This window comes from Pneumocystis murina, assembly GCF_000349005.2.
Source record: "Pneumocystis murina B123 chromosome Unknown supercont1.7, whole genome shotgun sequence".
Taxonomy (NCBI): Eukaryota; Fungi; Ascomycota; class Pneumocystomycetes; order Pneumocystales; family Pneumocystaceae; genus Pneumocystis; species Pneumocystis murina.
The window spans coordinates 447,329-474,370 of record NW_017802365.1 but is presented as its reverse complement, the minus strand read 5'-3'; the positions used below and the strand labels follow the sequence as shown (position 1 = coordinate 474,370).

The 27,042-nt window shown below is 27.3% G+C and overlaps 15 protein-coding genes across 15 annotated transcripts; 8 read left to right on the top strand and 7 right to left on the bottom strand.

Annotated features, from left to right (window-relative positions):
• Window positions 1-257: 257 nt before the first annotated feature.
• PNEG_02833 (hypothetical protein) lies at window positions 258-612 on the top strand (the record flags this gene model as incomplete). Its single annotated transcript, XM_007876677.1, has 2 exons — window positions 258-306; window positions 359-612. 2 exons carry the CDS (start codon window positions 258-260, stop codon window positions 610-612), a joined length of 303 nt encoding a protein of 100 aa, XP_007874868.1.
• PNEG_02832 (hypothetical protein) lies at window positions 601-1,827 on the bottom strand. The gene is made up of 5 exons (XM_007876676.1): window positions 1,699-1,827; window positions 1,426-1,654; window positions 1,130-1,380; window positions 955-1,085; window positions 601-911 (listed from the first exon to the last, which is right to left on the bottom strand). The coding sequence occupies exons 1-5, from the start codon at window positions 1,782-1,784 to the stop codon at window positions 676-678; spliced, it is 933 nt and encodes a 310-aa protein (XP_007874867.1). The 5' UTR covers window positions 1,785-1,827; the 3' UTR covers window positions 601-675.
• Window positions 1,828-2,481: 654 nt separating this feature from the next.
• PNEG_02831 (ribulose-phosphate 3-epimerase) lies at window positions 2,482-3,662 on the top strand (the record flags this gene model as incomplete). Its single annotated transcript, XM_007876675.1, has 10 exons — window positions 2,482-2,518; window positions 2,562-2,596; window positions 2,645-2,657; window positions 2,705-2,835; window positions 2,881-2,959; window positions 3,001-3,132; window positions 3,176-3,201; window positions 3,250-3,364; window positions 3,415-3,452; window positions 3,504-3,662. The coding sequence occupies 10 exons, from the start codon at window positions 2,482-2,484 to the stop codon at window positions 3,660-3,662; spliced, it is 765 nt and encodes a 254-aa protein (XP_007874866.1).
• A 462-nt stretch (window positions 3,663-4,124) lies between these two features.
• Window positions 4,125-4,508, top strand: PNEG_02830 (hypothetical protein; the record flags this gene model as incomplete). The annotated part of the gene is made up of 3 exons (XM_007876674.1): window positions 4,125-4,187; window positions 4,228-4,389; window positions 4,434-4,508. 3 exons carry the CDS (start codon window positions 4,125-4,127, stop codon window positions 4,506-4,508), a joined length of 300 nt encoding a protein of 99 aa, XP_007874865.1.
• A 606-nt stretch (window positions 4,509-5,114) lies between these two features.
• On the top strand, window positions 5,115-5,554 carry PNEG_02829 (hypothetical protein; the record flags this gene model as incomplete). Its single annotated transcript, XM_007876673.2, has 3 exons — window positions 5,115-5,144; window positions 5,191-5,322; window positions 5,369-5,554. 3 exons carry the CDS (start codon window positions 5,115-5,117, stop codon window positions 5,552-5,554), a joined length of 348 nt encoding a protein of 115 aa, XP_007874864.1.
• A 732-nt stretch (window positions 5,555-6,286) lies between these two features.
• PNEG_02828 (hypothetical protein) lies at window positions 6,287-7,666 on the top strand (the record flags this gene model as incomplete). The annotated part of the gene is made up of 4 exons (XM_007876672.2): window positions 6,287-6,610; window positions 6,658-6,817; window positions 6,862-6,902; window positions 6,947-7,666. 4 exons carry the CDS (start codon window positions 6,287-6,289, stop codon window positions 7,664-7,666), a joined length of 1,245 nt encoding a protein of 414 aa, XP_007874863.1.
• Window positions 7,667-7,924: 258 nt separating this feature from the next.
• PNEG_02827 (hypothetical protein) lies at window positions 7,925-10,107 on the bottom strand. The gene is made up of 8 exons (XM_007876671.1): window positions 10,003-10,107; window positions 9,825-9,950; window positions 9,766-9,778; window positions 9,249-9,714; window positions 8,814-9,203; window positions 8,603-8,771; window positions 8,309-8,562; window positions 7,925-8,265 (listed from the first exon to the last, which is right to left on the bottom strand). The coding sequence occupies exons 1-8, from the start codon at window positions 10,079-10,081 to the stop codon at window positions 8,002-8,004; spliced, it is 1,761 nt and encodes a 586-aa protein (XP_007874862.1). The 5' UTR covers window positions 10,082-10,107; the 3' UTR covers window positions 7,925-8,001.
• Window positions 10,108-10,161: 54 nt separating this feature from the next.
• PNEG_02826 (hypothetical protein) lies at window positions 10,162-12,150 on the bottom strand (the record flags this gene model as incomplete). Its single annotated transcript, XM_007876670.1, has 5 exons — window positions 10,162-10,332; window positions 10,376-10,406; window positions 10,455-10,635; window positions 10,682-11,903; window positions 11,955-12,150. The coding sequence occupies 5 exons, from the start codon at window positions 12,148-12,150 to the stop codon at window positions 10,250-10,252; spliced, it is 1,713 nt and encodes a 570-aa protein (XP_007874861.1). The 3' UTR covers window positions 10,162-10,249.
• Window positions 12,151-12,254: 104 nt separating this feature from the next.
• PNEG_02825 (hypothetical protein) lies at window positions 12,255-17,048 on the bottom strand (the record flags this gene model as incomplete). Its single annotated transcript, XM_007876669.1, has 8 exons — window positions 12,255-12,508; window positions 12,551-12,586; window positions 12,630-12,752; window positions 12,797-14,015; window positions 14,060-14,663; window positions 14,713-16,523; window positions 16,574-16,877; window positions 16,930-17,048. 8 exons carry the CDS (start codon window positions 17,046-17,048, stop codon window positions 12,270-12,272), a joined length of 4,455 nt encoding a protein of 1,484 aa, XP_007874860.1. The 3' UTR covers window positions 12,255-12,269.
• A 527-nt stretch (window positions 17,049-17,575) lies between these two features.
• On the top strand, window positions 17,576-19,672 carry PNEG_02824 (hypothetical protein). Its single transcript, XM_007876668.1, has 6 exons — window positions 17,576-17,610; window positions 17,657-17,848; window positions 17,896-17,955; window positions 18,002-18,067; window positions 18,113-18,702; window positions 18,748-19,672. Exons 1-6 carry the CDS (start codon window positions 17,587-17,589, stop codon window positions 19,622-19,624), a joined length of 1,809 nt encoding a protein of 602 aa, XP_007874859.1. The 5' UTR covers window positions 17,576-17,586; the 3' UTR covers window positions 19,625-19,672.
• A 60-nt stretch (window positions 19,673-19,732) lies between these two features.
• PNEG_02823 (hypothetical protein) lies at window positions 19,733-22,208 on the bottom strand. The gene is made up of 6 exons (XM_007876666.1): window positions 21,767-22,208; window positions 21,615-21,713; window positions 21,264-21,567; window positions 21,159-21,223; window positions 19,897-21,111; window positions 19,733-19,852 (listed from the first exon to the last, which is right to left on the bottom strand). The coding sequence occupies exons 1-6, from the start codon at window positions 22,112-22,114 to the stop codon at window positions 19,754-19,756; spliced, it is 2,130 nt and encodes a 709-aa protein (XP_007874857.1). The 5' UTR covers window positions 22,115-22,208; the 3' UTR covers window positions 19,733-19,753.
• Window positions 22,209-22,374: 166 nt separating this feature from the next.
• PNEG_02822 (hypothetical protein) lies at window positions 22,375-23,511 on the bottom strand. The gene is made up of 6 exons (XM_007876665.1): window positions 23,457-23,511; window positions 23,253-23,399; window positions 23,098-23,209; window positions 22,835-23,052; window positions 22,579-22,795; window positions 22,375-22,531 (listed from the first exon to the last, which is right to left on the bottom strand). The coding sequence occupies exons 1-6, from the start codon at window positions 23,480-23,482 to the stop codon at window positions 22,427-22,429; spliced, it is 825 nt and encodes a 274-aa protein (XP_007874856.1). The 5' UTR covers window positions 23,483-23,511; the 3' UTR covers window positions 22,375-22,426.
• A 53-nt stretch (window positions 23,512-23,564) lies between these two features.
• Window positions 23,565-24,059, top strand: PNEG_02821 (hypothetical protein). The gene is made up of 2 exons (XM_007876664.1): window positions 23,565-23,696; window positions 23,739-24,059. The coding sequence occupies exons 1-2, from the start codon at window positions 23,603-23,605 to the stop codon at window positions 23,912-23,914; spliced, it is 270 nt and encodes an 89-aa protein (XP_007874855.1). The 5' UTR covers window positions 23,565-23,602; the 3' UTR covers window positions 23,915-24,059.
• A 120-nt stretch (window positions 24,060-24,179) lies between these two features.
• PNEG_02820 (hypothetical protein) lies at window positions 24,180-24,770 on the top strand (the record flags this gene model as incomplete). The annotated part of the gene is made up of 1 exon (XM_007876663.1): window positions 24,180-24,770. One exon carries the CDS (start codon window positions 24,180-24,182, stop codon window positions 24,768-24,770), a length of 591 nt encoding a protein of 196 aa, XP_007874854.1.
• Window positions 24,771-25,353: 583 nt separating this feature from the next.
• PNEG_02819 (hypothetical protein) lies at window positions 25,354-27,000 on the bottom strand (the record flags this gene model as incomplete). The annotated part of the gene is made up of 8 exons (XM_007876662.1): window positions 26,730-27,000; window positions 26,587-26,688; window positions 26,456-26,533; window positions 26,002-26,414; window positions 25,741-25,960; window positions 25,579-25,697; window positions 25,450-25,530; window positions 25,354-25,410 (listed from the first exon to the last, which is right to left on the bottom strand). Exons 1-8 carry the CDS (start codon window positions 26,806-26,808, stop codon window positions 25,354-25,356), a joined length of 1,149 nt encoding a protein of 382 aa, XP_007874853.1. The 5' UTR covers window positions 26,809-27,000.
• Window positions 27,001-27,042: the final 42 nt, after the last annotated feature.

The window sequence follows — 27,042 nt, the reverse complement described above, 5'->3', positions numbered from 1 at the left end:
AATATTTCATTATAAAGAATTTTTTTAAATAAGAATTGCTAATCTTTAAACTATTAAAATTATTTTAGTATTTATAATAAATCGACTTTTTTAAATTACATTCATATAAATATTAATAGAAATATTGATAATTACTAAATACATGTTTTATTTTAACCTTAATATATCTCGATTTTTATCGTTTGAATTTTATAACATTAAACATTAAAATTTTTTTAAAAAATTATGTTAATTTTCAGAAAATTATTATATCCTCAATGGATCTTCATAATAAAATAGCTTCTAAATTACTAATAAAATATAAATGTAGAAAATAAGATTTTATATTTTTAAATATTTAAAGACTAATTTTGGTCAGTAGTTATTAAAAATATATCAAGAAACTTTTCTTTTAAAAGTTTGGCTCCAGAAGGTACAATTTTAAAAGGGATTAATATTTACAAAAAAGGCATGGATCCTATGGCACTTAAAGAATCAGAATACCCGGATTGGTTATGGAAAATTTTAGATGATTCAAAAATTTCTGATGAAAAAATAGAAAAGAAAAAAAAATTTAAAAAAGACAATAAAGAAAAAATCAAATCCAACAATTTTCTAAGAAGCAGGCTTTAAAGATATAATCAAAATGTTAAAAATATATACTGCACTTAAAAATGAAAACCTAATTTTTATAAATCATAAATAACCTTTATTTTTTAATTCCTTTTCAGAAAACTCCCAAAGTTTTTCAGATGCTTCTAGACTAAAGTTGCCAAATGGTATAGCCTTTTTGCAATATGGAACTAGATATTCTCCATTAAGTTTTTTCTCAACAATATCATTAGAAGCTGCTGCAAAAATCTGAGTTATAGCTCCTTCTTCTTTACTTATAAATAACCTTGAAAAAATTAGAAAGGACCTTAGAAATTTAGCTGTAAATGATTAATTTAAAACTTTCATTTGTAAAGAGTATACTATATCTAAACAATCCTGTTCTTACTACACCGGGATGAACAGATATTACATAAATTCCATCTTTTGAATATTTTTGATAGATAGATTTTGTAAAAAGAATAAGGGCTAGCTTACTTTGAGCATAACGCAACCTAAAATATTTGAGTATAGTGTCAAAAAATATTGTAAAAATTACCATCTAAGTATCAATTCAGGGCAATACCAAAATGATTTCATATTCAAATCATTATAAGTTATATTTTTTAAAGACATAGAGTGTGCTCTACTGCTTACATTAATAATACGAACAGCTCCTTCTTTTTCATTTTCCAATGTTTTCTTCATAACAGGCAATAACAAGCGAGTAAAAAGATAATGAGAAAGATAGTTTGTTTGAAACTGAATCTCAAATCCATTTTTCGTTTCTGAATATGGAGGGGCCATAACCTGAAATTACTAATTAATAATATTTAAAAACATATAAATTAATACTCCTGCATTGTTAACCAAAATATGAAGTTTCGATTCTTTATTTATAAATGTAGAAACCGCATTTTTAACACTATTAAAATCACATGCATCGTATTCAAGCCAAAAAACGTTTGGATTCGTTAAAGTTTCTTTGATATTTTTAATAGCTTCTTCTGTGCGTTTTTTACAACGTGAGGCAATATAAACCTTAGCATTCTTTCTTAAAAGCTCACGAGCTGTTACAAAGCCTCTTAAAATTTGTAAGTCTTTTATTTTTCTTAAAAAAAAACCTACATTCCTGAATTTGCGCCTGTAACAATGGCAATTTTATCAGAAAGATCAGGAAGTTGACTAGAAATCCAATTTAAATCATTAAACATTTAAAATAGAACAAATATTATTTTAAAAATATGTATATAATTTTCAAATAATTATAACAAATTTTAATATTTATATGAATTTTAAAAAAACAGTTAAATTTATGATTAAAAATAATTATAAAAATAATTAGAATTTGAAAATACTATATTATAAATTTAAAGTTTATAAATTAAAATATTAGAAATGAGTCTTGCAGATATAATAAACAGTAAAATGACTCCTAAAAATTTCAAATAAGTTTTATAAGCATAATAATTTTAACATCAGAACTTGTATATATATATATTCAAGCGAAATAGTTTTTTATTAAGATTTGAAATTTCTAATACTAATGATTTTTTTTCAAAATTGACTCAATTTTAAAATTTTATAAAAAATTATTGTTTTAAGTTATTCTAATGTTAAGGAAATTTTGTTATATAAAAGCAAAGAGAATTGATCATTGTTTAAAATTTATAAGCTATATTTTTTTAATAAAAACAATTATTTTAAAATATAATTTTAAATTAATAACTCGTCAAGTATAATTAAAAATACATGTTTATAGAGAAATTTGCTATTCAATTTATGAAATAATAAAGGCCTTTGTCACTCAATATTAAGCACTAAAATTATTGTTTTTTCAATCTATACTCTTTTTTTTAATAATATATCTTAAAAAAAAAGTCATTAGAAAATCATAAAATTCTATTTGAAATGCCTAAAGCAATTATCGCTCCCAGCATTTTAGCAGGTAATTATCTACTAATTTGTGATTTTGTTATTATTATAACTAGGCGATTTTTCACGTTTAGCAGAAGAAGGAATTAAAGTAAGTTTTATTTTTACATTTTTAAACTTTATTTATGCTTTATATTAGATGATAAAAAATAGTAAGATTAAATTATATATAACTTAGTTCATTTCTCAAAAATGGAAGGTGCAGATTGGCTGCATCTTGACATCATGGATGGTCATTTCGTCCCAAATATTACAATTGGAGCACCAGTAGTTAAATGTTTACGAAAAGCTATTCCTAAAAGTGATGTTATTTTCGATTGTCATATGATGGTATCTAAACTTTTCATATTTAAGTTTGTTTGAATTGTGTATCAGGTATCAAAGCCAGAACAATGGGTTCATGATTTTGCAGAAGCTGGAGGGGATATATATTGTTTTCACTATGAAGCAACAAGTCTTGATATTTCTATATGAATAATATAATAACTTTTTTAGATAATCCGTCAACACTTATAGATATTATACATAAAACAGGAATGAAGGCAGGGATTGCTATAAAACCAAAGACACCCGTTTCAGTTTTGTTTCCTCTTGCAGATCGTTTGGATATGATACTAATAATGACGGGTTTTTTTGTTAATTATTTTTTTTTTCTAACTATTTTTTTTAGTGGAACCTGGATTTGGTGGTCAAACAGTAAGTCTTTTTTGATTTGTTCATATTCATTTCACCATATCCCAATAGTTTATTCCATCATGTATTTCTAAAGTACGAGCTCTTCGCCATCGATATCCAGATCTTAATCTTGAAGTTGATGGTGGTCTTACCGAAACTAATGTTACTCTTGCTGCTGAAGCTGGTAAGCTTAACTTTCGTTTATTTTTCTATGTAATATTTTAAAAAATATAGGTGCCAACGTTATTGTTGCAGGCACTAGTATTTTTCAAGTATAACACTATTCATTTTTTATCAAATTTTCCTCATATTTTTTTTTATAGGCTACGCATCCCAGTACTGTTATCCAAACATTTCGTCGAATAGTTCATACTTATCAACCTTCATCATCTCCTTCATCTCCTTCACCATTATCACCTTCTTCATCACCTTTTTCGTCATCTTATACATCATCCTCGCCACTTCCACTTCCTCCACCTTAAAATTATGCTTAAAAAACAAATGGTGGCCGGCCACCTCTAATTTCATCTTATACTTTCAATTATAAATTTTAATATAAAAAAACCCCAACATACTTCCAATTCCTCATTTGATTTATGCATTTTTATTAAAGAAATCACTTGCTGAAGTCTTTAGTACCCTGATTTTTATATATACTTTTCCTAGACAGATTTTTTTGATCTTTGTTTAAAGTTATTAAAAGCTAGATTAGCAACCCTAGCCCTAATATCCAAGGGTCTTAGGGAAATACAGCGTTTTAAGGATTCGAACTTAGCGACGGTACGTGTCGATCGTACTATCTTTGGGTTATGAGCCCAACGGGTTAGCCGTTTCCCCACGTCGCTAGTTTATGGTATATCAAAAAAACATATAAATACAGTTTAGAAAGATATTTTATCAGTTATCAGTATAAAATAAAATTAAAATAATAGTTTAATAAATTTATGGATAGTTCAGAAAATCACATATTACAATTATATACTTCATTTGCATCAGCTTCTTTATTTGTATTTTTTTTTGAAAGGATCCTTAACTAATACAAAATAGATCCAGTCAAGTACGTCTCGTCTTCAATTTCTTCTGGAGACTGCTCGTTTTCCTTTTGAAATTGTTGATCTTGCATCCAATCCAGCGGCAAAGGAACTTTGGAGTAGTTCTAATAATGGAAAATCTCTTCCTGCAGTTATTAAAGAAGGAAAAATTCTTGGTGTAATTTATATTTTTTAACTTTATCATTTTAATTTGGGTTTTAGAATATTCATGATATAGAAAATGCAAACGAAAATGGATTATTAAAGGAAGTACTTACGGGGAGAGCATGTTTATAAATTACAATTGCATTTCTATTATTGTTTGTAATATACCCAATATTTTAGTATTTTTCACATGTTTTAATGAAGTTTTATCTTTTGAAATTCTTATATATTTTCATTGTTTTAACATTCTACTCAAGTTTAACAATAGATTGTTAAAATATTTATCTTTAATTTTTTATATATCATAAAAAGATAGATTGAGAATTCTATTATTTATCTTCAAATAGTCAACTCGGTTTTATAAAACTAATATAAATATACATTTGTTTATGTTTTCTAATATACAAATATATATATTATACCAGTAATTCTTATAATTAATTTTCTTAAGACACTTAAATATAAATATTCAAAATAATTTTTTGTAATATTAAAATTAAGAAATTTAATAAAATCCTGAACTAAAAATACATTTTTTAATAAAAATTAACATTTCAAGAAAAATATCTTTTTTTTTCTAAAAATATAATTAATGCAAATTATTATTGTTTTAAATCTATATATATACCTCTTATATTTTTTTTTCACTTTTTTAAACAATAAGTTATAATTTTGATTAGCGAGTATAATTTGTAATTTTTTTTTTAAAAAAAAAAAAAGAAATATTAATCTTATAAAATGCTATTTTATTCGTTTTTTAAAACACTTGTACGTATTATTTAAAACATATTTAATATTTAAAATTTATTAATAGATTGACACACAAATAGTCGTAGAATTAAAAAATGATTTATCTATAAAAGGCATTCTAAAATCTTGTGACCAATTTCTAAATCTACGAATTGATGATTGTCAAGTTTTAGAAGAATCAAAATATCCGCATTTGGTAGATTTTTATTTATTTTGATTTCTATTTTTAAATAAATTATCAGAGCTCTGTAAAAAATATGTTTATTCGGGGAAGCGTTGTTAGATATGTACATTTGCCTTCAGAAAATGTTGATACAGCTCTTCTCGAAGATGCAACTCGTAGGGGTGATACAGCTTATATTTATATAGATTCATTAGCTAAATTTTTTACAGAAGCTCAAATTCAAAGTCAAAAAAATGAGCGATGACTGATATCAAATAATACTTTTATTAACTGTAAGGAAACAATTCATTTATTTATTCATCTATTGGTCAATATAATATCTGCCTTATAAAATGCAATAAATTAAGAAGTCATATCTTATTTTTTAAATTATAAACCTTATAAAAATAAAGTTTATTAGAATCCAAAATATCATATCCTGTGTTTTGAAGATAAATTTTATATATTGTCAAAATATCTATGAAATATATATAATAAAAATAGATTAACTTTAGCATTTAATTAAAAAACAAATTGAAAAACATTATTTTTTCTTCAATTACGAAAATATTAAATATATCAGGATATTTTTATAAGTACTTTTTTTTAGATTCTTTTGCAATATATTGTTTTTATAATTAAAAGTTATATATAAATTATAAGGCTAAGTTTCAATTATTTAATCATTTAGTTAAACTTTACCCATTTTAAATATAAATAATTAACTTTTTAGATTTAAAAATATGAAATTACATTTCTATCAAAATACTTATATAAATCCCATCCATTTTTTTAAATAATTATTTTAAGTTTCATATTTAATATAAATCCTTTTATTTTTCAATAAACTCTAATAAAACCTAATTTTTTAAATCTTTGATAAAAAATGCTATAAAACCCAAGTATTTTATAAAAAATAAATACATCATTTCATTATAAAATTTTCTTTCAAATTTATACGGATAAATCGACTTCGATAAAATATCAACAAAACCTTATGGGACAATTGACAAAAGAATCTATTTTAAAACTCTATCAAGAATTCCGACAGGCACCATCACAATCAATATTTTCGGATCAATGCATTTTAACCTATGTAACAACTTGTATACGTTTTTCTGGGAGTAAAAATATATTATTGCAACTTTCTGAATATCAAACTCATATTAAATTAAAAGAAGAAATAATTAACCTACACGTAACAGGGAATTCCATAGTTTCTGAGGTGTTTTTAGATATTGAGTTTATCAATGGGCCAGCATGGCTCGTTCCAGGACTTGACGACAATTTTTACATTGACCGTAAAGTTCAACTTCCACATGTATTTATTGTATATTATTATAATGGATTAAGATTAATTTGCATTAGATATATATCATGGAGTTCGATGAAGATGAAAAGATATCATCTATTCGTGTTTTCTGGGATCAAGCAACTATTCTTAAACAACTTGAAGTTTTTGGTAGCCGTAAACAAGCTTTTCCTATTAAACTTGGTAAAGAACAACATTATTTCATAAAGAATAAAGGTATAATTATTAATTAAAATATTATGTAAATTAATTTTTATTAGATATAGACAGTTCCAATTTGTCCTATTCTAAAGAAAAACAAGTATTTTGTTTTTATTTATTTCAAATTTTTATTTATTATTAAAGCAGCAAGTATCGAAAAAGTTATCACTTTTTGAACCATATGAAGAGCCATCTAGAGAATTCCATCGCAATCCTGTTCGACCTCGTTCTCCAACTAGGCCAATTCAACGTCCATACGAAGATCTTTTTGTTGTAAAAGGTACTCCTATTTCAGTCAAACCTCCTAAGGCATCTCAAAAAATTCATAATGTATCAAAAATCAATTCTATTTTATTTAATGAACATGAAGAATCTAATCAACAAAAAAGTAATGATTTAAAAAAAGATCCTAAATATACACATTTTGAATTTAGTACTCCTACAGAAAAAGAACTTGAAGAAGAAAGGCTAGCAATACTAGCTAAGGCAAAAAAAGGTGTAGCATTGCGTACTATGTCACGTAACTGGGATGAATTTGAAAATACACCTGTTTCTCAATGCAAACAAGACGCCTCTAATCAAATGCTGGAAAATACAGAACTCGATCAGGAGAAGTATGTTCCATTAAATACTAGATCTTATCACGAAAATCAACTTCATTTTTCATTTTCTAACGATAGTCCAACTGAAAATTCCCCCGTTCGCGTAATTCAAAATGAAAAATATTTCCAGCCAAAATATTCTATATTCGACTATTCGTCTTCAGAGAAGGATCAAGATCAAAATACAAATATTGAAAAAGCAGATACTATTACTAGACTAGAACGAGATATGAATGCGAAATGGTCTTTTGGTGATTATTGAAATGGTCCTGCAAGAGTGAATAAGTCTTTGTAATATTTTCTTAGGCACATTATATCAAAATTTATAGCAAATTTCTAACAAATAAACAATAATTTTAATAAAGTTAGATTTTATTTTATTCAATACTTTCAATTAATTTATCATTATTCTTTTATATAGTTTACTTTTTATAAAAAAAATTTAATGTAAAGCCATTTCAAATGTCAATATATAGATGTCTTATATAATTAAGAAATTTTAATATTTAATAATTCAAATCAGGTGTTTCATCTATAACACTATCGAGATCCTTATATATTCTTGACATTTTACTATCGCTTTTTCCTTTATATTCATTAAAAACTTTGGATTTGTTGTATAAGCTTTTTCCTGATAAACTTTTTTTTATAATTTATGTCTTGATCATAATTTATATTTATTTTTTCGGAAGGAGAATAAGAATAAAAAGATCCACTTACAGGTGATTGAGATATTGATTTTGGAGAAACATCCAAATTATTTTTTAATGCACCTCTTTGATTAATTTTATCAGAGTATGAATATGCTTCTATCGGAAATACACGTGATGTATCTAAAACATAATTATTTAACAAAATAAACTACTAAAATTAAAATCAAATATACAATAAAATATAATCTAACCTCTTTTTTTCCTTCATTCAACCATTCTAAGTGCCGCTTTTCAATATGCTTTTTAACAAATTCAGGACCTTTAAAAAGCTTTTTACAATCATTAACAGAACAACGAAACCTCTTTTCATCCTCTTGTTTAATATGTGATTCAATTTTAAGTTCAACTGCTTCATCAAAAGGCTTCCCCCCAAGCTTTACAAGATCTGCTTTTTCTAAGTCTAAGAAAATATTCATTTTTTCTACAAATTTTGTTCTCCATAACTCTAAAAAAATATTAACAAAATAATTAAAAAAAATTACAACCTTGTTTAAAATAAAGCTGAGAGTCATCCGATTGATTAGATAACCTAACAACCTTTCCAGGAAACATTTTTTCAAGTTCATACCTAGAATCATATTCGGTGACAGTATAAAAATGAAAAAAATGAACTTGGCGTAAATATTCTATTAAAAGATCTAAAATTTTTTTTATCTAAAAAAAATATAAATATTCACTAATTATGACATTATTTACCATCTTGTGTTTATCATCCGGATTTTCTTTCAAATCAAAAGTAGAAAAACCTATATAATCTTTAACTTCTTCGCTAAAATCAAAGTTTTCATCTATTTTTTTGTCTAACTTTTTGATTGCCTGAATTGCAAACTCTAAATCTTGAGAAAGATTTTTAAGAGTATTTGATAAAGGAGGTAATAATATTTTTTTTGGAAAAGACGGTGAACTATAAAATACAACAGTAATTGGACCAGCTTTTTCATTAGGTTTTTGACTTTGAATAGTTTGAATCAAATTTTCAACACCTGCAGTATCATTTAATTCAACAAAACCTTCTCTCATAAAGCCACGAAAAGGATTAGGATTTGATAATATAATATTTTTTATAATAGGATACCCAGATAATAACTTTTCAAATTAATTCAAGATAAATTTTAAAAATATCAATTTTACCGAAGTAAGATCTGTATAATTAACATTTGGTGTAATATTTTTAATTGAAAGAACATTTTTATAAGTTTTTAAATTATCGTCAAAACTTTCTTCAAAAATATGGGTTGCATTTTCTATTGGTATTGATTCATGCTCCAACTCTGATTCATCATCATCCATCGTAAAATCATCGAAAGTTCCGTTCCTTAAGCATTCTAAAAAGACTATTCGAGCAGATTTTTTAATCTCTATGATTTTTTCATATATAGGTAATCGAGAATCAGGCAAATATTTTTCTTTAAACCATGGTTCATCCATATGTTTATAAACAAATGGCTTTGCAAGCCGTGCATAAAGATCTTGTTTATACGCTTCATATTTCTGATACATTTCATTATCTGCAATATCCATAAGCGTATTAGTCGATCTGTACCATTCATTAAATATAGAAAATGAAACCAAATAATTTAATGTATATGGATCAACCCTAACAACAAATAGTACATATATGTTAACAACTATTATTAATTGTAATAACCTTTTATAAGATCCTATAATATATTTTAATCAATCTTTCTTGAATATCACCATTCTTACCATAATCCCGAGAAAAATCATGTCTATACTTATATTCATCCGATTCTTTACTTCGACAACGTCCATTGCTATAACGTTTATTTCCTTCTCTATATAAATGCCGAGATCGAACATTTCTATCATCATCTGTTTTATAACTTAATAAAATAAAAGCAAATATAATATGTTTGTTTTATACCATATCCATCCCTATCTAAACGTCTTTTTCTATCATCCAAAAAGTCATAAGAGGGACGATAGCAGTCTAAAGAAGACATAATATCTATATATATCTTAAATTTCTTAAAAATAAACTTATTTAAATATTTAAAAAATATATTAAAAAAATAAGTCGCCGATAAAAATATTTAAAAAAATATTAAAATGTATAATAATTTTCATTAAAATAAAAGTAATTTAATTCTATTATAGTTACTTATAAGATTTTACTCATCATTTCCATTTTCAAAAGTAAGTAGATCTTCTAAATTAGGATCATTGGATTCTTCGAATGTTGACGATGGAACACCTAAAATAAAATGTTAAAAGTATTAAAATAAAATGAAAAATACTATATAAACGAATAATGCTTTTATTCGGGTCCTTTGAAAAAATAAATGATAAATAATAAAAATGAACAAATCAAATTACCTTAACAAGAACATATTTTCCTTCGGACAATCCTAAACATAAATCGACAATAGTACGTACGATTCCCCACGCATTAGAAAGACTTAGATTCATTTGCGAAACAAATTCCTTGGGTTTATATCCCGCTACACCTAAAATTACATGTCGTTGAACATCTCGTGGATTTGCTCGGCTTACGTATCTATAAAAAATATTAAAATCTATTAAATATTTATAAAAACTAAAACCCAAGCTTCATTAGTTGAGATCCAGCTAAAATAGATTGTATTGCCCATCGAGCAAGTTTGCAACTATTATTTTTCATTTCAGTAGCAACAACAGCTCCTCGTTGACTATCAAGTTTGGATCTCCAATCCAATGCACCTCCAGCGCCCTGCGCTCTAGGATCAAATTCATTAAGAGCTTTAATTGAACAGAAAAAATCTTCTCCAGACGGATTTTTTACGATAGCATCTACTTCTGTACGACAAATAAGAGTAATAGGTTCATCTCCAAACATTCCTAAATTAAACTTCCTATATTTATATCCACGAGGTGCAAGACTTTCTGTTTCTTCTTCTGGGTTGTAAAATGGATTAGGGTTAGAAAATAAATATTTTTCAGAATCTGGATCTTTTAGAGCTTGTTGTGAAAAGTTTTGATTGATATATGTCGCTTCTAAAGATAATTGACCAGGTGTATTTATTGTTTCTTTTTGACCTTCGGACGGCTCCATTGGAGGATCAGCAGCATTTTCATTAACTGTTACATAATCAAATGGACCCCCCTCTCTTTTATCAAAAAATAATTTATCGCTTTCACGAATAACAATAATATCCCAAGAATAAACAGAACGTGTAGCACACATAAGAAGACTAAGTATAGAATCAATAATAAATACTTTGGCTTCATTATTCATAGCTAGTTTTTGGATCACAGGATCATCCGTTGTCGTAGGATTATAATGAACCCCATCAATTACTTGAAGAAGACGTTCTGCCTTTGTTGAAATTTTATCATAAGATTTATCATAATAACGCAAAAATCCATATGTCTCCAAATCTATACCATTGTTTACCTCAAAACTCAGTTTAGCTAATCGACTAAATTCAATTTCTTCCAATAATTGCCAGTCATGTTTAACTGTTACACTGGCATCTCGAAGGCGTTGAGGTTTATCATATTCCTTCCATCCAAACTTCTTTAATCCTCTAGAAATCTGAAATCCATTACGAACATTTCTATTTGCATCTTGATACCCTCTTGAAACCGTTCTAATAAAGTAATTCCCTCGTCCAGACCCTCGAACCAAATTTCCCCTTCCACGTCCACGAAGCAAGGCTCCTGATCGACTACCAAGGCGCGTCTTTGTTCCTGTTCGATTATCTACAACAGAAAAAGTACTTTCATCTTCAGAATGTTGATACGCAAAAATAGATGCTACGCCTGAGCCATAGACTTGATATTGTTCTAAAATGTTCATATTATTATCAAAATAATTATATAGGAAAAAATTTCTACCTTTATATCGTCCATATTGCCGCTGTCTCTGTTCACGTCCATCTCTTAAAGGATCTAATGTCCAATCTGCTGTTTTGCCTAGTCTATCACTTTTGCTAAACGGTGTATAAGGAATATCCTCCTCAGTCTCAATAGTATCAGTAGGCCCCCATGGATCAGTAGCTTTACGAAGTGTAGGAAGCTTAAAGGTAGACATTAAAAATATCGAAATTTTGAGGCATTAAAATAATTTAAAAACAAAATTTTTATAAAGACCAATTATATATGATGCAAAAATACGAAATGATGCATAGTATTTAATAAAAAAACATAAAGTCAATGTTTAAAAGATGTAGATTCGATAGAAATATCAGGAGAGTTCTCATGATGTTTCCAATTACATATTTTTTCTAATTCTTTTTCTACTAATTTAAGATCAAGTGGTTTTTCGAGCTCTGAAACAAAATAATTAGGACGTGGAACAGTATCCATAAATGATATCATTGCTATAATTGGAGTAGTACTATTAATACTGTCACTTTGTACAATCATTCTAGCCAAATCAATTCCAGACACTAATATCAATAAGCTTTAATTTTAATAATATAAAAAATTACATCTTGGCATAATTATATCTGTAAAAACGACGTCGACTATAAGAAGTTAAATAAAGAAATAAAGAATAAAAATATATACATTTTACATCTCCAGTAGCATAACTAATAGCCTCCGTCCCATCAGATACGCTAACAACACGACAACCAAGTTTTTCTAAAATTGATTCTGAAAGTTTTCTAGAAATTAAATTATTTTCGCACACTTTAAAAACATTAGTAATTTATAAAAACTATTTAAGATATTACATAATATATCCAATGGTCTATCTAAAGTATTATTCAAAAAAGACACTGAAAGTCGTTTAAGATGTAGACGTCTTGGTATCCTTAAAAGCGTACTATTTCCCAATTCTTCATTATCAGAAGATGAAGTCGAAAACTCAATCATTTGATTCCCTTTATTATTATCACATGAATCTAAAAAAGCACCGCCATCCAATTGTCCCTTGATAAATGGTCTCATTCTTGAAGGCATTGTACTGCGACGACGTGTAGTATTATTCTTTGAGAATATTTTATTTATTAAAGAGTTATCAATATGTGACGAAGACGAATTTCTAGTATGTTTTGGTATCTTCAGACAATCATCTTTAGGAATCGAAATTGATATATTAGTTGAAAAACGTTTCTTAGTAGTATTGACAAGAGATGAAACTGAGCTAAGTGGCGAAGCGGGAAATGATGAAACAAGTGACACTTTTGTCATTAAAGAATTAGGCGACGTAGACAATATTGAAGCAGATGATGTTGGTGATGTTGACAAGGATTCTTTTGGAATAATAGTAGAAATAGATCGATGGCGATGTTTTTGATAATCTGTATCAATAGCCAAAGTGATAGGAGATGATTGAGATAAATGTTCAGAACGTAGTCTCTGAATAACATCTTTATTAGCCTTTTCAAGAACTTCTAGATTCTTAAATAAAAAAGAACCAAAATCAGCTGTTCTGGAAGTTTCATTTAGTTTTTGAGTTTTTAAGATAGAATTCTCAGAACATGAAGATGTATTATAAGACATAGAATTATTTTTTATATCGGAATCGCGTTGATGCCCTTTCTTTAAAATACTAGGTTGACTTTTATCAATCTGAGTATTAGAACTTTCTGCATCATCATCGAATTTCTCAAGAATTGCACCACGAGTATCAAAATATTCTGTATTTTCAGGATCCAATGAAGTAGGAACAAAACAGCCATCCTCGTTAAGCAATGTATTCCAATTTATATCAGAAAAGAAAGGATGAGACTTAACTTCATCTGGACCTTTAGATCCTAATCTTTGTGTACGGTCTACGCACATAAGCCTGTTCATTAAATCCTTTGCATCTTTTGAAACTATAACATCATTTGTTTCTGGCCAATCTATTTTTCTTGAAAGGATATTCTCGAATACTTCTTCTGGAGTATTTCCATGAAATGGAGGATAACCATAAAGAAATTCAAAAAGAATACAACCCAACGACCACTAAATATATTAAACTAAAAGCAATAAAGAAACTAGACGATTACCCAATCCCCTGTATCATCCTCGTCTTTACCGTTAATGGTTTCTGGAGAAAGATAATCCGGAGTTCCAACAAATTTCCTCGTTGTATCATTAGGACTAAAAAGATTTAAAAAAGGTTGATTCCCAAGGCCTGTCAGAGAAGGTGCAATATTTGACTGAAAATTAGACCCCCCCAAACTGCTTGAAGTACTGCTAACAAAACTCGTAGTATCTTCAAAAAAAGACTTTTTATGTTCATCTAAATTAAATTTACCAAATGTACTACAAATACTATCTATATCTCCTTCTGATTTTATACCAAAATAAGCTTGATTTTCAGAAGCATGAGATTCATTTCTTTTGAGATTTGTTGAACTCATCAGATTTGTAGTTTGAAAAGAAGATTCTATTGACATAGCACTTGCTGACATAAATGAATGATTTCCAAAATCATAAGATGCTGACCGAGAAAAACTGGATGCTTGGAGGGAAAAGGGTTCAAAAATAGATTCATTTGAAATATAATTAATATTATGTCGTCTTATTAAACCTATTCTTGACAAACCGAAATCGGTTAACTTTAAATGTCCTCGCTGATCAATAAGGAGATTATCCGGTTTAAGATCCCTAAAAAGATGTAAATTAATTGTAATAACCATTTTACATTATCAGCTACCTGTGAATAATACCCTTATCATGTAAAAATTCCAATCCAAGAACTACTTCTGCGATATATTTTTTAGCCCAATCTTCTGTAAGACCACCTAATGCTTTTACAAGAGCTGCACAGTCACCTCCATTCAAATATTCCATAACTAAGTAGAGATAATCTTTGCTCTGGAAAGTAAAAAAGAGCTTAACAATAAATGGAGATTCTCCTTGCGCCATAAGAATTGCACGTTCTGCTCGTACATTTATCACTTGATTTTTAGCTATCATATCTGCCTTTTTAAGAACCTTAATAGCATAATAATCCCCAGTAGCCTTTTTCTTAGACAAATATACAGTGCCGAATGCACCCTTACTAATTGGTTTAATAATTTCAAAATCTTTAATTGAAGGGACAGTTCTAACTGCAGGTGTAATTGATGAAATTTTTGGTGATAACGGAGGTATTCGACTAGTTATATCAGACGTATAAGAGCAATAACGTTGATAAAAATTATTAGTATGATCGACCAGTGAAGGAGAAAAATCTGAACATGATAATAAAGGCGATGTTATAGGAGTTAAATCACAAACAGAGGGGTGATTTCGATGAAACCTTAATGGAGATGAAGTAAGAGAAACAACTCTTCTTGATGGGGACAAATTTCTATGTGGAGAAATTTGTCTATGAGACGAAACATACCGAACAGGAGAAGGTTTGCGCCTTGGCGAACCATATATACCACCTTTTTTCTTAAAGTCAAATGATAAAGGCATTTCATCACAACTATATAAAAGTGGAGAATTTTTCAATGCCGAAAGTTTCGAAAATCCTTTGTTATCCATACTACATAATTCAGATGAACTTTTTTGTAATAAAGAATGTTTTAAAGTTGGCGACTCTTTAAGAGAAACCAACGATAAAACTTCGTTTTCTCTATCTAATATAGGTACTTTTAAAAACTCTGGAAAATCACTACTAGCATTGCAATATCTTTGTCGAAATGACGATTCAGATTCGGATTCGGATTCTTCAATAGACAAAATTCTTTCTTCTTCCAACTTCCGTATAGTCTCATTAATAATATTTTGAACTTGGGCATCAAGTTCCTGACGAATTCTTTCGGAATATAGAATAATATTCTGTACACGCAATACCGCATCAACTTTAGCAGATATATATGCTTTAGTATCTTTACAAAGATAAGATAATCCTATTTCTTCAATATTAGGAGGCGTCCAATTATAAACTAATGATATCCGTTTCCGAGATTCCGGAGACTGAACACGAAGTTCATTTATAGGAATATCTACAAATTCACTCTTTATTGCCGGCAAATTTATTTCCAATGCTGTTTCACAATAATCCAAAAGTGTTTCTATAAGTTGTATTTGTGAAATATAGGATATTTCTCGGGAACCCAAAGGTTTTAAAATACTTGATGACACAATAACCGAAGGAGTAGATCTTATAGAATGATTTCTATATTCAAACACAACATTTGGATTGCCTGGATTTTCATTAAAAAGTTTAAGAATATTACTAAGAATTTCTCGATGATCTTGAAGAATATCCTGACATTCCTGAACGATAGACTCTGTTCTGTGAAGCACTGTACACAATTCAGTATGTTTTTCGAAAAACCAAGGTTGTATTTGACGTTCACATATTCTACAAAGAACAGGAAGTAAAATAGCTTTTTGAGGATTACCATTTGCCAATGCTTCTAAAAAATTAGATAGAACTTGAGATCCAAATCCAAGAGTTTTAATAAGACCCTCATCAATATTCACTACTATAGGGTCAATTTCTATAACAGGTCGTGCTATCCACATTGTCTAAAACAAATATTAAGAAAATAGTCTGATTTAATAAAATATAAACATACATGTATAGCATTTAATGTAAATCTATCACGAATAAGTATACCATGACCTTCCATTTCAATAACTCCTGTAAAATCTCCTTGACAAACAATATCAGTTGTAGCTCTAGGATACAGACTTTCATAATTAGAAATAATAAAAGCATCCCCATCTTTATCAGGTGGTAAATTTGCTAGAATGCTAAAATGAATTCTAAAAATATGAGAATCATCTTTTAATAGCACATTAGTAGCATATGAAAATATATTTTCATTTCCAACTAAGAAATTAGATATAGGTTGCCCAATAATTCTTTCCGGATCAATACTAATAATGTTAAAATTATTTAGAATTATTTCAAATCATTTCAAATATTTACCCAACAACTTCTTTCCATGAAGGTCCTACCCATTTAAATTTTCCATCAAGGGAAAGTTCTATAAGTATATTAATTCGTTGGCTTTCTTTTGCTGTTTGTCTAAGATCTTGTTCTTCCATTTTTCTTTAAAAGATAATAAATACTTCAGAATCACATCCAAATCATAAAACAGCATTAAATAAACATAGTAGAGGTGACTAAAACCATTCTTTTTAATTTTTTAACCTGAATATCAAATAAAAACAATTTAAAAAAAAAACTAAATAAAGTTTTGTTTGGATATAAATTTAAAAATTTTTAGTCAAATATACCAAGCAATACGTCATATTAGATATTATGTTTATTTTTCTATAAAATATCTAGTATGTAAGTACTTTAATCAATTCCATTTAAATCTAAATTTTCTAATTTCAAGGTAGGTTTAGTAGAAAGCGTAACGTTTAAAATTAATAAAAACAAAAAAAAATCAATATTTAATGGGGTTTTTTATAAAAAGCAACTATTAATTCAATACTCCTTACTTATATATCTAAATATAAATAGTATATATTATTTTTTTTGAATCTACAGTTTTTTGGGAGTTTTTGAAGATATAAATTTTTGTATATTTTTTAATATTTTTATGAGAAAAAATAAATGGAAATAGAGTTAAATAGTATGAATGAAGAAAATATTCAAGAGGTATTTATGTTAAAAAGTATAAAGATAGAAATCTTATTAAAAAAAGTACGAGAAAAAGACAAGTGAAAAAAGAAAACGAAATGATTATAAATTAAAAAATTTGGATAGAAATGAGGATATATGTATGAATATGGACGATTATAACCCTTTTAAAGTGTTGGAAAATGATGGAAATAGTATGTCTATTAGGTTGGAAGATATAGAAAGTGGAAAACGATCAAAAAAAGAGTCTAAAAAGGTAATTTATGTAAAATGAAGCTCAATTAATTTATAAAATAAATTTAGAAAAGGTATCCTACTCTAAAAATAACAAATACATCTCCAGAAAGATATATTGGAATTGGAGTATTTATTTATTCTGCTTTATAAGAATGAAAACTTATTTATCAAGGATTTAAGAGATGTTGTTTTATGGGTTATTGGGAATACATCAGCGCCGTCATGGGTTGCTATAACAGTAATTTATATTTTGGACGGTAAAAAAATCATAACATATATTTAGAATAAATCATCTATTAAAAAAATTGTTGTTTTGCTCATACCTGGACTTGATCCTACACTTTTTAATCTCGATACGGATTGTGTTCTTACAAATTCACCAGTACCATTAGAACAATGTTGTCCTGATAAATTGCAAAATTTTAAGAAAATTTTTTCTTATGTTATTCCTACTCGTACACCAGGAGAAAGATATAAAGTACATTCTCCTATTTCTTCATTTTTGCAATGTCCTTTATCAAACGCAGAAAAAATATGCCAGAGTGAAAAATTGAAAAGCAAAATACAAAAGAAATATTTACCGGAAAATTATTTAATGTCTTATTCTGAACTTGTTGAAAGAGATTATCCCTTACATAGCATTTTTCCTGATTCAAAACCTTTGCCTAGTGGCTGGAAAGAAACGCCTATTCCAGAGAACTTTGAAAATTCATTGGATTCTAAGGGGAAAAAAATATTAGCTTTGGATTGTGAAATGTGTAAAACAGAAAATGGTCCTGAATTAACTAGAGTAACTCTTGTTGATTGGAACTCTCAAATAATATATGATGAACTTGTCAAGCCGGATTCACCAATTGTTGATTACTTGACTCAGTAAGAACTAATACTGTTTAGATCAGTATTTTAAAGTATATGTAGATATTCAGGAATAACAGAAGAAAGACTATCAGATATAACAACAAGAATAACTGATGTTCAAGAAACTTTGTTAAAATTAATCGATAAAAACACCATTATTGTTGGACATTCACTTGAATGGGACTTTCGATCTTTAAAATTTGCACATCCTTACATTATTGATACTTCATCAATTTTTCAACACACTAGGGGTCCTCCTTATAAGCCTGGTTTAAAGTGGTTAGCTCACAAATGGCTAAAAAGAGAAATACAAAAAGAAAATGCATTAGGACATGATTCTATTGAGGATGCTTTAACTTGTATAGATTTACTTAAGTTAAAGTTAAAAAATGGACCAGAATTTGGGTTATTTAATATAGACAACGAATCTATTTTTTCAAAACTAGAAAAATGTGATGAAACAAAAAAGTGTGCTGTTATAGACTATGGAGGACCAGGGCAATGGTATAGAAATTCTTTAAAAACTTTTGTTTCAAGTTCTTCAGATGATGAAATTCTTGAAGGTGTTTTGAAAAACATTGATTCACATGATTTTATATGGGCAAGATTTAGAGAATTGGAATATAGTTTAGGATGGGCAGGGAACTCTGTAACAAAAAATATAGAATCGGTGGATAATGCATTTACGAAACTTAATGAAAGAGTATATAAACTATATACACGTTTACCGAAATATACTATATTATTGATATATAGTGGAACAGGTGATCCAAGAGAGATGTTAAAATTTAATTCCAAGAAAAATGCATTTAATATAGAATTTAAAACTAAAAAATGGGAAGAGTGCGAAAATAAATGGGATGATAATGATAATGAAAAACTTGCACTAGCAACAAATAAAGCCCGCCGAGGTATTAGTTTTATTACACTTAAATAAGTTCATAAAAGAAATTGAATTATTTTTTATAAAAAAATAACAAAAACGTGCATTAATAAATTAAAATATTAGCAAGAAATGTTGATTTCTTATAAAATTGCCATTGATACTTTATAATATAAAAAATATTTATTTAATATTTGATAACTTAAGTACTTTTTCTAAAACTCCTCCAAATTTTCGAAGATATTGAATTTCATCTGAAGAAAACCCTTTACTTGTACGTTCCTGCAAAATAATTAATCGAATTCTTTTATTAATTTAAAATTTACCTTTTTGGCAAACCCAGCTAAAACTACACCAGAACTACTTTTGGATAATAATTCCTTTAATGAATTTTCAGTATTTGATTCATTTATATCATCCCTCCAAAGAGGTACTAAAATACCAACTTTATAATCAAGACAATCTTCATTTAAGTGCAATGGATTTCGATAAATAAGACCACCTTCTGATCTTAAAGCACGTAAATGTAGTGCTGGATCCAAGACAGGAGGAGGATTAGGCAAGCCCCAACTAGCTACAATATCTAAATAAACATTAGGTAATTCGTTGTCATTTTTTTGAAATTTTAAAAATGTAGAATTGTTAGGAAGAATTTGAACAATATAAACCAAATCAAGTCCTAAAGTACATGCTATAACGTGTGTAGCAAAAACAGATGGATGAGATGTATTAGAAGAAAATGACTGTGAATTTAATGTAGAATTTTCTTTCGAGATAGTATTTTCGTGTTTAGAATTAACAAAATTAATTTTTAAGTTAACTGGTGTCGATGGAGGAGTTAATTCTGAATTTTTTAATATTTGTGCATTCTCCTTTTTATTTATATCTAATGAAACCTGTGTAGATTCAATATAATTCTTGTTATTGTATCCTTTATTTTCTAATACGTTAGAAAAATATTGCGGAGAAACTGTTTTATTTTCAGAAATCAGAGAAGAATGAAATGCGGATTTTTGTTCTTTATTATATTTTATTCGTGACAATGGCGAATTTTGAAGACTATTAAATTTGTAAGCATCAGCCATAATTTGATGTTTTTCTCCAATTCTTGAATCAGAAGGTATTACATAAAAGGTAGAGTCTTTAAAATTAGCTATTTCATCAGATTTAAGAGAAGTTTGAGTAGTTTTTCCAAAATTTTGATTAGACCTAGCTTTCGATTCTTGATCAAAATTTCTAAAAACATATTCAGAAGTAGACTTCTGGGAATAGTCATCTAAAATATCTTTATTGTTTGAAATTGCTTGATAATCATTTGTTGTAGAAACAAAATTTAATTCAGGTAAATTAGTATATGATTTTAATGACAATTTTTGAAAATCGACTTCAAAAGGATTCTTTTTCTTATTAATTTGAGAAATATAGATAATTTCATCCATAGCCATACGCGCAAATTGAGAAAGAGGACGTTGATCCTGAGAAGTAAAAGACAATCTAGCATTAGTATCTATAACACAAATAGTTCCTATAGCATATCCATCCTTGTTTTGAGTAAATATCAAATAATAAATACATATAATATAAATACCGGAGTAATAATTGGAGCGCCTGCATAAAAACGAAAATAAGGAGGATCTGTCACTAGAGGATTTCCTAAAAAAAGATTAAAAAATGAAAACGGCTTATATTATACCTTTAAATCTCCAGTCCTTAGATGCATCAAGAATTACCATTGGATTAATGCTAAGTAATGTATGAGCACAAAATGTTACATCTCTATCAATATCTTGCATATTCAGTCCAATTTCAGATTTAAAATAACATCGATTCTCATCAATCAGTGATATCAAGGCAATAGGTGTTGAAAAAAAATTTCGTGCTGCAATAACTAATCGTTGAAGACGTTCCTCTTCACTTTTTTGATCTGATTTGTTAGAAAATGATAAAAGGTCCAAATCCCTATCGAATCTGGGAAGAATGTTATATCTTTCTAGCGCCTAATTCTTCGTCATATTTCAAAAAAATAAAAATAATTTCAATATACAGCAATACGTTCTGTCTCATTAAAAGGCCTTGGGGGGATAAAGTATGGAGTCCTAAGTTTTGTAGGAGGTGACGGAGGACGTGAAAGATTATACATGTCCTACAAAATGTTAAAATTCTTCGATTTTTGCCTTAAAAGACGTATAAATATACTTGTGCATATGCAAGAATAAATTGTTTCCATTTATTAAACTCTTCATTTCTATACTCATTTGATGTTGAAAAACTATTAGCTTCATTATCTAATATATTACATTTTGATGCATTTGTGTGTATGATACGTTTTTTCCTTTCTCTCCATAAAAATGTAGGTTCATCTCTAGCCTGTGGACGTACTAAAAGAGGTCGAATAACTGGATTTGGTGGATTTCTCTCTATATCCGCATTCCTAATAGACGAATATGTCCCTTTTTCCTGTATTTCTGGATGGCGTAGATTCTTTTTTTGAAACAAATTCCATACAGAACGTTCTTTATTTTCATTAAGAGTCTCAGATGACATAAAATTTAGCTTTTAATTTAGAAAATAACCTGTTTCAAAGATATTTAGGATAAATTGGCCTTAATTATTTAAATTTATCTACTTTTTAACCCGTTTTTAATGAGACTTCATCGACATTAAAATTGAAGGGTCAATTATAATTAAATAAGATGAAATAAAGCATTTCAAAAGAAAATGAAAAAGAAGAGAAATTTGAAGAAAAGGAATTAGTTGATTGAGTCTAGGGTATATAAAAATTAAAATATATAATTTGATTGTATAATTTTTTTTATAAAAAAAAAGTGGAATAAATAAAAATAATTAAATAGCAGATTATTTTTCAACATCCATTTTTTCAGTATTTTCTTGAGTAGAATCTTTTTGGATAGTATGATTTGAAAGTTCAGTATTATTTTCGCGAGACCTACCTTCTTGTACCTAGATTTTTTAATATAAAAATATCAACTTATGTTTAATTAAGATACCTCTTGACGAGCTTGTTCTTCTTGAAGCGACATTTGAAGCGCTAATGCAAGTTCTGGGTCAAGATTAGGATCTACGCCAAAATCAAAATGTTCACTCGGAAATCCGCCCTGAATATTAGAAGTAGAATGCATCGAAGCCCTATCTGTAGCAATTATCGGGGAATATAGAAGCTGATCTGATAATAAACGAGGCCCAGGTGGTATTGTTGTAAGATGTCTAAAAAAGTTAAAGAAAAAAAAAATACACAAAACAAACGAGTTGTTATCACTATTAATTGCTTCAATAAATGCATTTAATTTTGCTGTATTTTCTTCACATATTTCCCCGAAATAAACAAAATCAACAGAAACATTATTTTTTTTCATTTTCTTTGCTAATTTAACCAACGTTTTTTCATCTTCTGTAACTGGAGATCCAACAAATACAATAATTCTTTGTCTTTGACGTTTTTCAGGCCGATGTTTAAGTGCAAGCTGATTTATGTAAATTAATTATAAATATATTAAAAAAAAACACACATGAGCCACTTGAATACTCGTACAAATATTTGAGTTCCCTCCAATCTTTGATTCATGCATTGCTGCTAGAAATTTGCCATAATCTTGTGTTAATGTAACTAATATTTCTGGACTAAAAATTTTATTAAATACATAAAAATTACACAAATTAATACCCTTTTCCTCCCATAGACATTAACCCTATCATGTTTTCAGGATGTGCTCTCATTTTTGCTGAAAAAATCAGATTAATAGCATCTTTTTGAGATCCAAATCGTGTAGGTAAATAATCCCCATTTCTTGCAAATTCACTATTATCCATCCTAAAATTTTAATTAATAAACTTTCTAAAAAAATATAGAAATATAATTCTTAATTACACAATCATTGTTGCTTCTAATGTCATATTTTTAATTTAATATTATTTACAAGTCAGTTTTGCCGGCTTCGATCACCAGCATAATAGAACCTATATATTTAATAAATAAAGGACTTTAAACAAGTTACACTATCTGATGACTCTTCAATGGAGCTGGAGAGTCCTCAAAAGACAGCGATTTCTGATGTCCATTTAAAACAGTTTAAAAAAGAAGAATTATTAAGAAATTTAGATTTTGAATGTGAGATAAATATTTTTTAAAAAAATATATAAATATTTTTAGTAAAACAAAGACTTGAACAAATTGAATCTTACTTTCTATTGTTACGAAATACTTTACAATTATGTGGAGAAATGCGTCTTAGTCGTGTTCCACGAGCTATACGAAATACTAAACTTCGAGATTATTATAAACAACATAACATAGAAAACAAAGAAAACAAACCTGAATCAGTCTAATTATTTAGTTTTATGTTTTTTTTTTGATTTTTTATATAATTTTTTCAAATTTTTACAACTTGTTAAGTTGTTAAAAATAGTTTTTTTATATATATTTCTTTAGAATGTCTTTTATGTTTTTTTCTTATACAAGAGAATGAGTTAAGAGGAATATTTCTTGTGCTTTTGATTGAAATTTATTGAGAATTATCATTTGCTTTTTATTTTTTTATATCTAATTTTGCACTTTAAAAATACAAACTTAGAAAAAACTTTAAAAATAAATATGTTTAAGATAAATAGTAAACCATTTAATTCAGAATCATTAGTTTTATTGAATCCAGAGTGCTCAAAACAAGTGGCAATTAAGCGTTCAGAACCTTATTCTGAAGAACAATTAATTCATGGAAACTATTGGAATAATGAGATGAAATTTTATAATAATGAAGCATATTTTTCAGTGAAGAAGGATGAAAGAGAGTCGGATAATAGAGAATTACAAGAGTTATATCCATATCTTCCAAGTATTTTACTTAAAGATGTGCCAATAACGTCTTTTATTGAGGAAAAAGATGAGATAAATTTAACAGGAAAAACGGATATTTCGAAGTCATCATATTATGATCAAGGAAGTGGAGAGCCTATTCAAATCAATATGAAGCAGTATCATAGAATATTAAAGCGTAGAATAGCAAGAGCACGTATTCAAGAAATTTTAGGAAAAAGAGATCATATGAAACCATATTTACATGAAAGTAGACATAGGCATGCAATGAAGAGGCCTCGTGGGCCTGGTGGGCAATTTATTAAAAACAAACAAAGTTCAGAGGAAGAAATTATGAATGAGTTACAAAAAAATAATGAAAAAATGGACTAGAAATAAAAAATATCTATGCATTTGATACAATTTAATACATAGATGGTACTTATATTGTTTAAATTTAATGTTTTTTAATGGGAAAACTGCAGAATGATAAACACAAAAATTTTGTAGAATATTATTTAGAAATGTCATTGTATTAGAAATAGCATCCTTCTTATATTTATTATGGATCAAAAACATCTTTTATATCTAATTATTGATACCGGGTTTTCATAAAAATAAGTTTAGAATATAACGAATTAATATATTTTCTATTAACAGGGTTTATGTTGATCTATATATGCAGGAAATTGAAAGAAAAAAAGTTGAATATATATATTTTATGTGAAATAAATTATTTAAGTATAAAATTAAAGCGAATTATGTTTATAAAAAAACTTTATTAAAGATACTAAAAAATTGATAGAATTGAAACTTGTTAAATTACATATAATGTCTTATGTAAAACTATCCATTAGTGGCTTAATAAAATAAAATATATAAAATAATTTATTTTATAATTATTAAAAAAAGTATCAAACTATGTTATTTAAAAAAAAAATGAAGTTATATTGGAAATATAACAAAACGCAATGTTTTATGTGTAATTAAATGCTACGCTTTCTGGAAATTTAAATGAGCAACAGTACATTGCCTATATATGTGTTATTTAAAAAAAATACATTAATAATACCTTATTGGGGGAAACTTTTCTAACACAATAGACGTTAACATCACTTTTAGATAATTCCGTTCCAAGAGAAGAACTTAATTTCTAAAAATTAGTATATTTTTTTTACGTGAAAGTTAAATATTAACATACTGAAATTAAATCATCAGGAGGATCAATCTTTGAAAAACAATAGACATGTATTATAGGAAGAGAATTCTTATTGGAAAAAAATAAATGTTTATGTTCAGAATAAATTCCTTTAAACGCATCTATAAATTTACTAAAAAAATAATAAAATAATTAAAGAAATACCTAAAAATTCAATAGATGTTTCTGGTAAATTCATGACAAAATGCTTAAATACTTGAGGTATTAAAATGTTTTCAAATTTTGATATTTTTTTTTGTGATTTAGAGTTATTTTCATGTGAAATTTTAATAATCTTTTGTTTTGAAAAATCTAGTAGTTCCTGAACTGAGTCACGAATGAATTGACGGCCATCTTTACAATATGCTCTTACAAGCAAATCAACCTTATAATTTAGCAAAAATAATCTCTAAAATGCATATAAACCTTATTTAAAGATATGTTTTCTTTTAGGCTTTCATAACTGTCTGGATTTAAATCATTTGCAAAAACAATAGCACCTTTTTTGCCAGCTGGGATAGAAAATGGACCTACTCCAGCAAAAACATCACATATAGCATCTCCTTTTTGAAACAACTCGATTAATCGATTATGTTCATAACTAAGTCTAGAATTCCAATATACCTTCGAAAAATCAAATTTAAAAAGACAATTCGATTCACTATGTTGAACAAAAAAATTATTTTCACCTGCTAACACTTCCATCTTAAAGTTTCTAAATTTTGTATCAATAGTATCTACTTTATTTACAACTGTACGTATTCCCTTGTTTTTGCTAAGAATAACTTCACCTATTATTTTTTTGTATGGTAGATATTCTTCACGAATATTCATATGTGCTTTAATTTTTAGCCACATTTTAATCAATCATAACTCTTACCAATACTTCCTACCTGTGTAAAGCCACAAGGAACCTCTTCTAAAAGATTTTCAGGAAGAATTGCATTTAAAATATCATCTTATAATAAAATATATCAATTTTAAAGAATTGTTATCTGGAAAATATTTTACCTGAGCTCCAAAAATCATAATCAAGTTCCAAAAGATATGGAACAATAGAAATATTGTTGTCTCTTATAAATTTATATGATCTTTCAGTTAATTTTGATATATCTTAATATTAAATTTTTTATAATTATAAAAGTTATCTTTACTTTGTGCTGAAACCTCTGGTCTTAAAATAATTTTTTTAAACGAAGAATCTCCATATACAACTGGAATAATTCTTTTCATAATATCCCTTAAAATCTCAATATTATAAAGTATTTAAAGACCAAAAATACATTGAACATATTTTACGAAAAGATGAAATTAAATTTAATGGTACTACTGCTGCACTTAAAAGAATTGACTTCCTAAAAAACTGCTTATCCAAAATTTTCATTGACCTATTGATTGGAGGTTTTAATAAATCATTTTGATTTTTATTCATCATTAATTTTAATAAAACAAAAATATATTTAACAG

Excerpts from the sequence above, each read along its gene's own strand:
- PNEG_02832 (XM_007876676.1), bottom strand. The coding sequence starts at position 1,784 with ATGTTTAATGATTTAAATTGGATTTCTAGTCAACTTCCTGATCTTTCT. Across the intron at positions 1,381-1,425 it reads TTTTGGTTAACAATGCAGGA|GTTATGGCCCCTCCATATTC; the intron begins GTATTAATTTAT and ends TAGTAATTTCAG. Across the intron at positions 1,086-1,129 it reads CCTGAATTGATACTTAGATG|GTTGCGTTATGCTCAAAGTA; the intron begins GTAATTTTTACA and ends CAAATATTTTAG.
- PNEG_02827 (XM_007876671.1), bottom strand. The coding sequence starts at position 10,081 with ATGTCTTCTTTAGACTGCTATCGTCCCTCTTATGACTTTTTGGATGAT. Across the intron at positions 9,204-9,248 it reads ATTATACAGATCTTACTTCG|TTATTATCTGGGTATCCTAT; the intron begins GTAAAATTGATA and ends TAATTTGAAAAG. Across the intron at positions 8,772-8,813 it reads CGGATGATAAACACAAGATG|ATAAAAAAAATTTTAGATCT; the intron begins GTAAATAATGTC and ends TATTTTTTTTAG.
- PNEG_02824 (XM_007876668.1), top strand. The coding sequence starts at position 17,587 with ATGAATGAAGAAAATATTCAAGAG. Across the intron at positions 17,611-17,656 it reads ATGAAGAAAATATTCAAGAG|TACGAGAAAAAGACAAGTGA; the intron begins GTATTTATGTTA and ends TATTAAAAAAAG. Across the intron at positions 17,956-18,001 it reads AAAGATATATTGGAATTGGA|GATTTAAGAGATGTTGTTTT; the intron begins GTATTTATTTAT and ends TTATTTATCAAG.
- PNEG_02823 (XM_007876666.1), bottom strand. The coding sequence starts at position 22,114 with ATGTCATCTGAGACTCTTAATGAAAATAAAGAACGTTCTGTATGGAAT. Across the intron at positions 21,224-21,263 it reads TAAGGACTGGAGATTTAAAG|GAAATCCTCTAGTGACAGAT; the intron begins GTATAATATAAG and ends ATCTTTTTTTAG. Across the intron at positions 21,112-21,158 it reads GCGCTCCAATTATTACTCCG|GATGGATATGCTATAGGAAC; the intron begins GTATTTATATTA and ends ACTCAAAACAAG.
- PNEG_02822 (XM_007876665.1), bottom strand. The coding sequence starts at position 23,482 with ATGACATTAGAAGCAACAATGATTGT. Across the intron at positions 23,053-23,097 it reads CGAGTATTCAAGTGGCTCAT|CTTGCACTTAAACATCGGCC; the intron begins GTGTGTTTTTTT and ends TACATAAATCAG. Across the intron at positions 22,796-22,834 it reads ATTAATAGTGATAACAACTC|ACATCTTACAACAATACCAC; the intron begins GTTTGTTTTGTG and ends TAACTTTTTTAG.
- PNEG_02821 (XM_007876664.1), top strand. The coding sequence starts at position 23,603 with ATGGAGCTGGAGAGTCCTCAAAAGACAGCGATTTCTGATGTCCATTTA. Across the intron at positions 23,697-23,738 it reads AAGAAATTTAGATTTTGAAT|TAAAACAAAGACTTGAACAA; the intron begins GTGAGATAAATA and ends AAATATTTTTAG.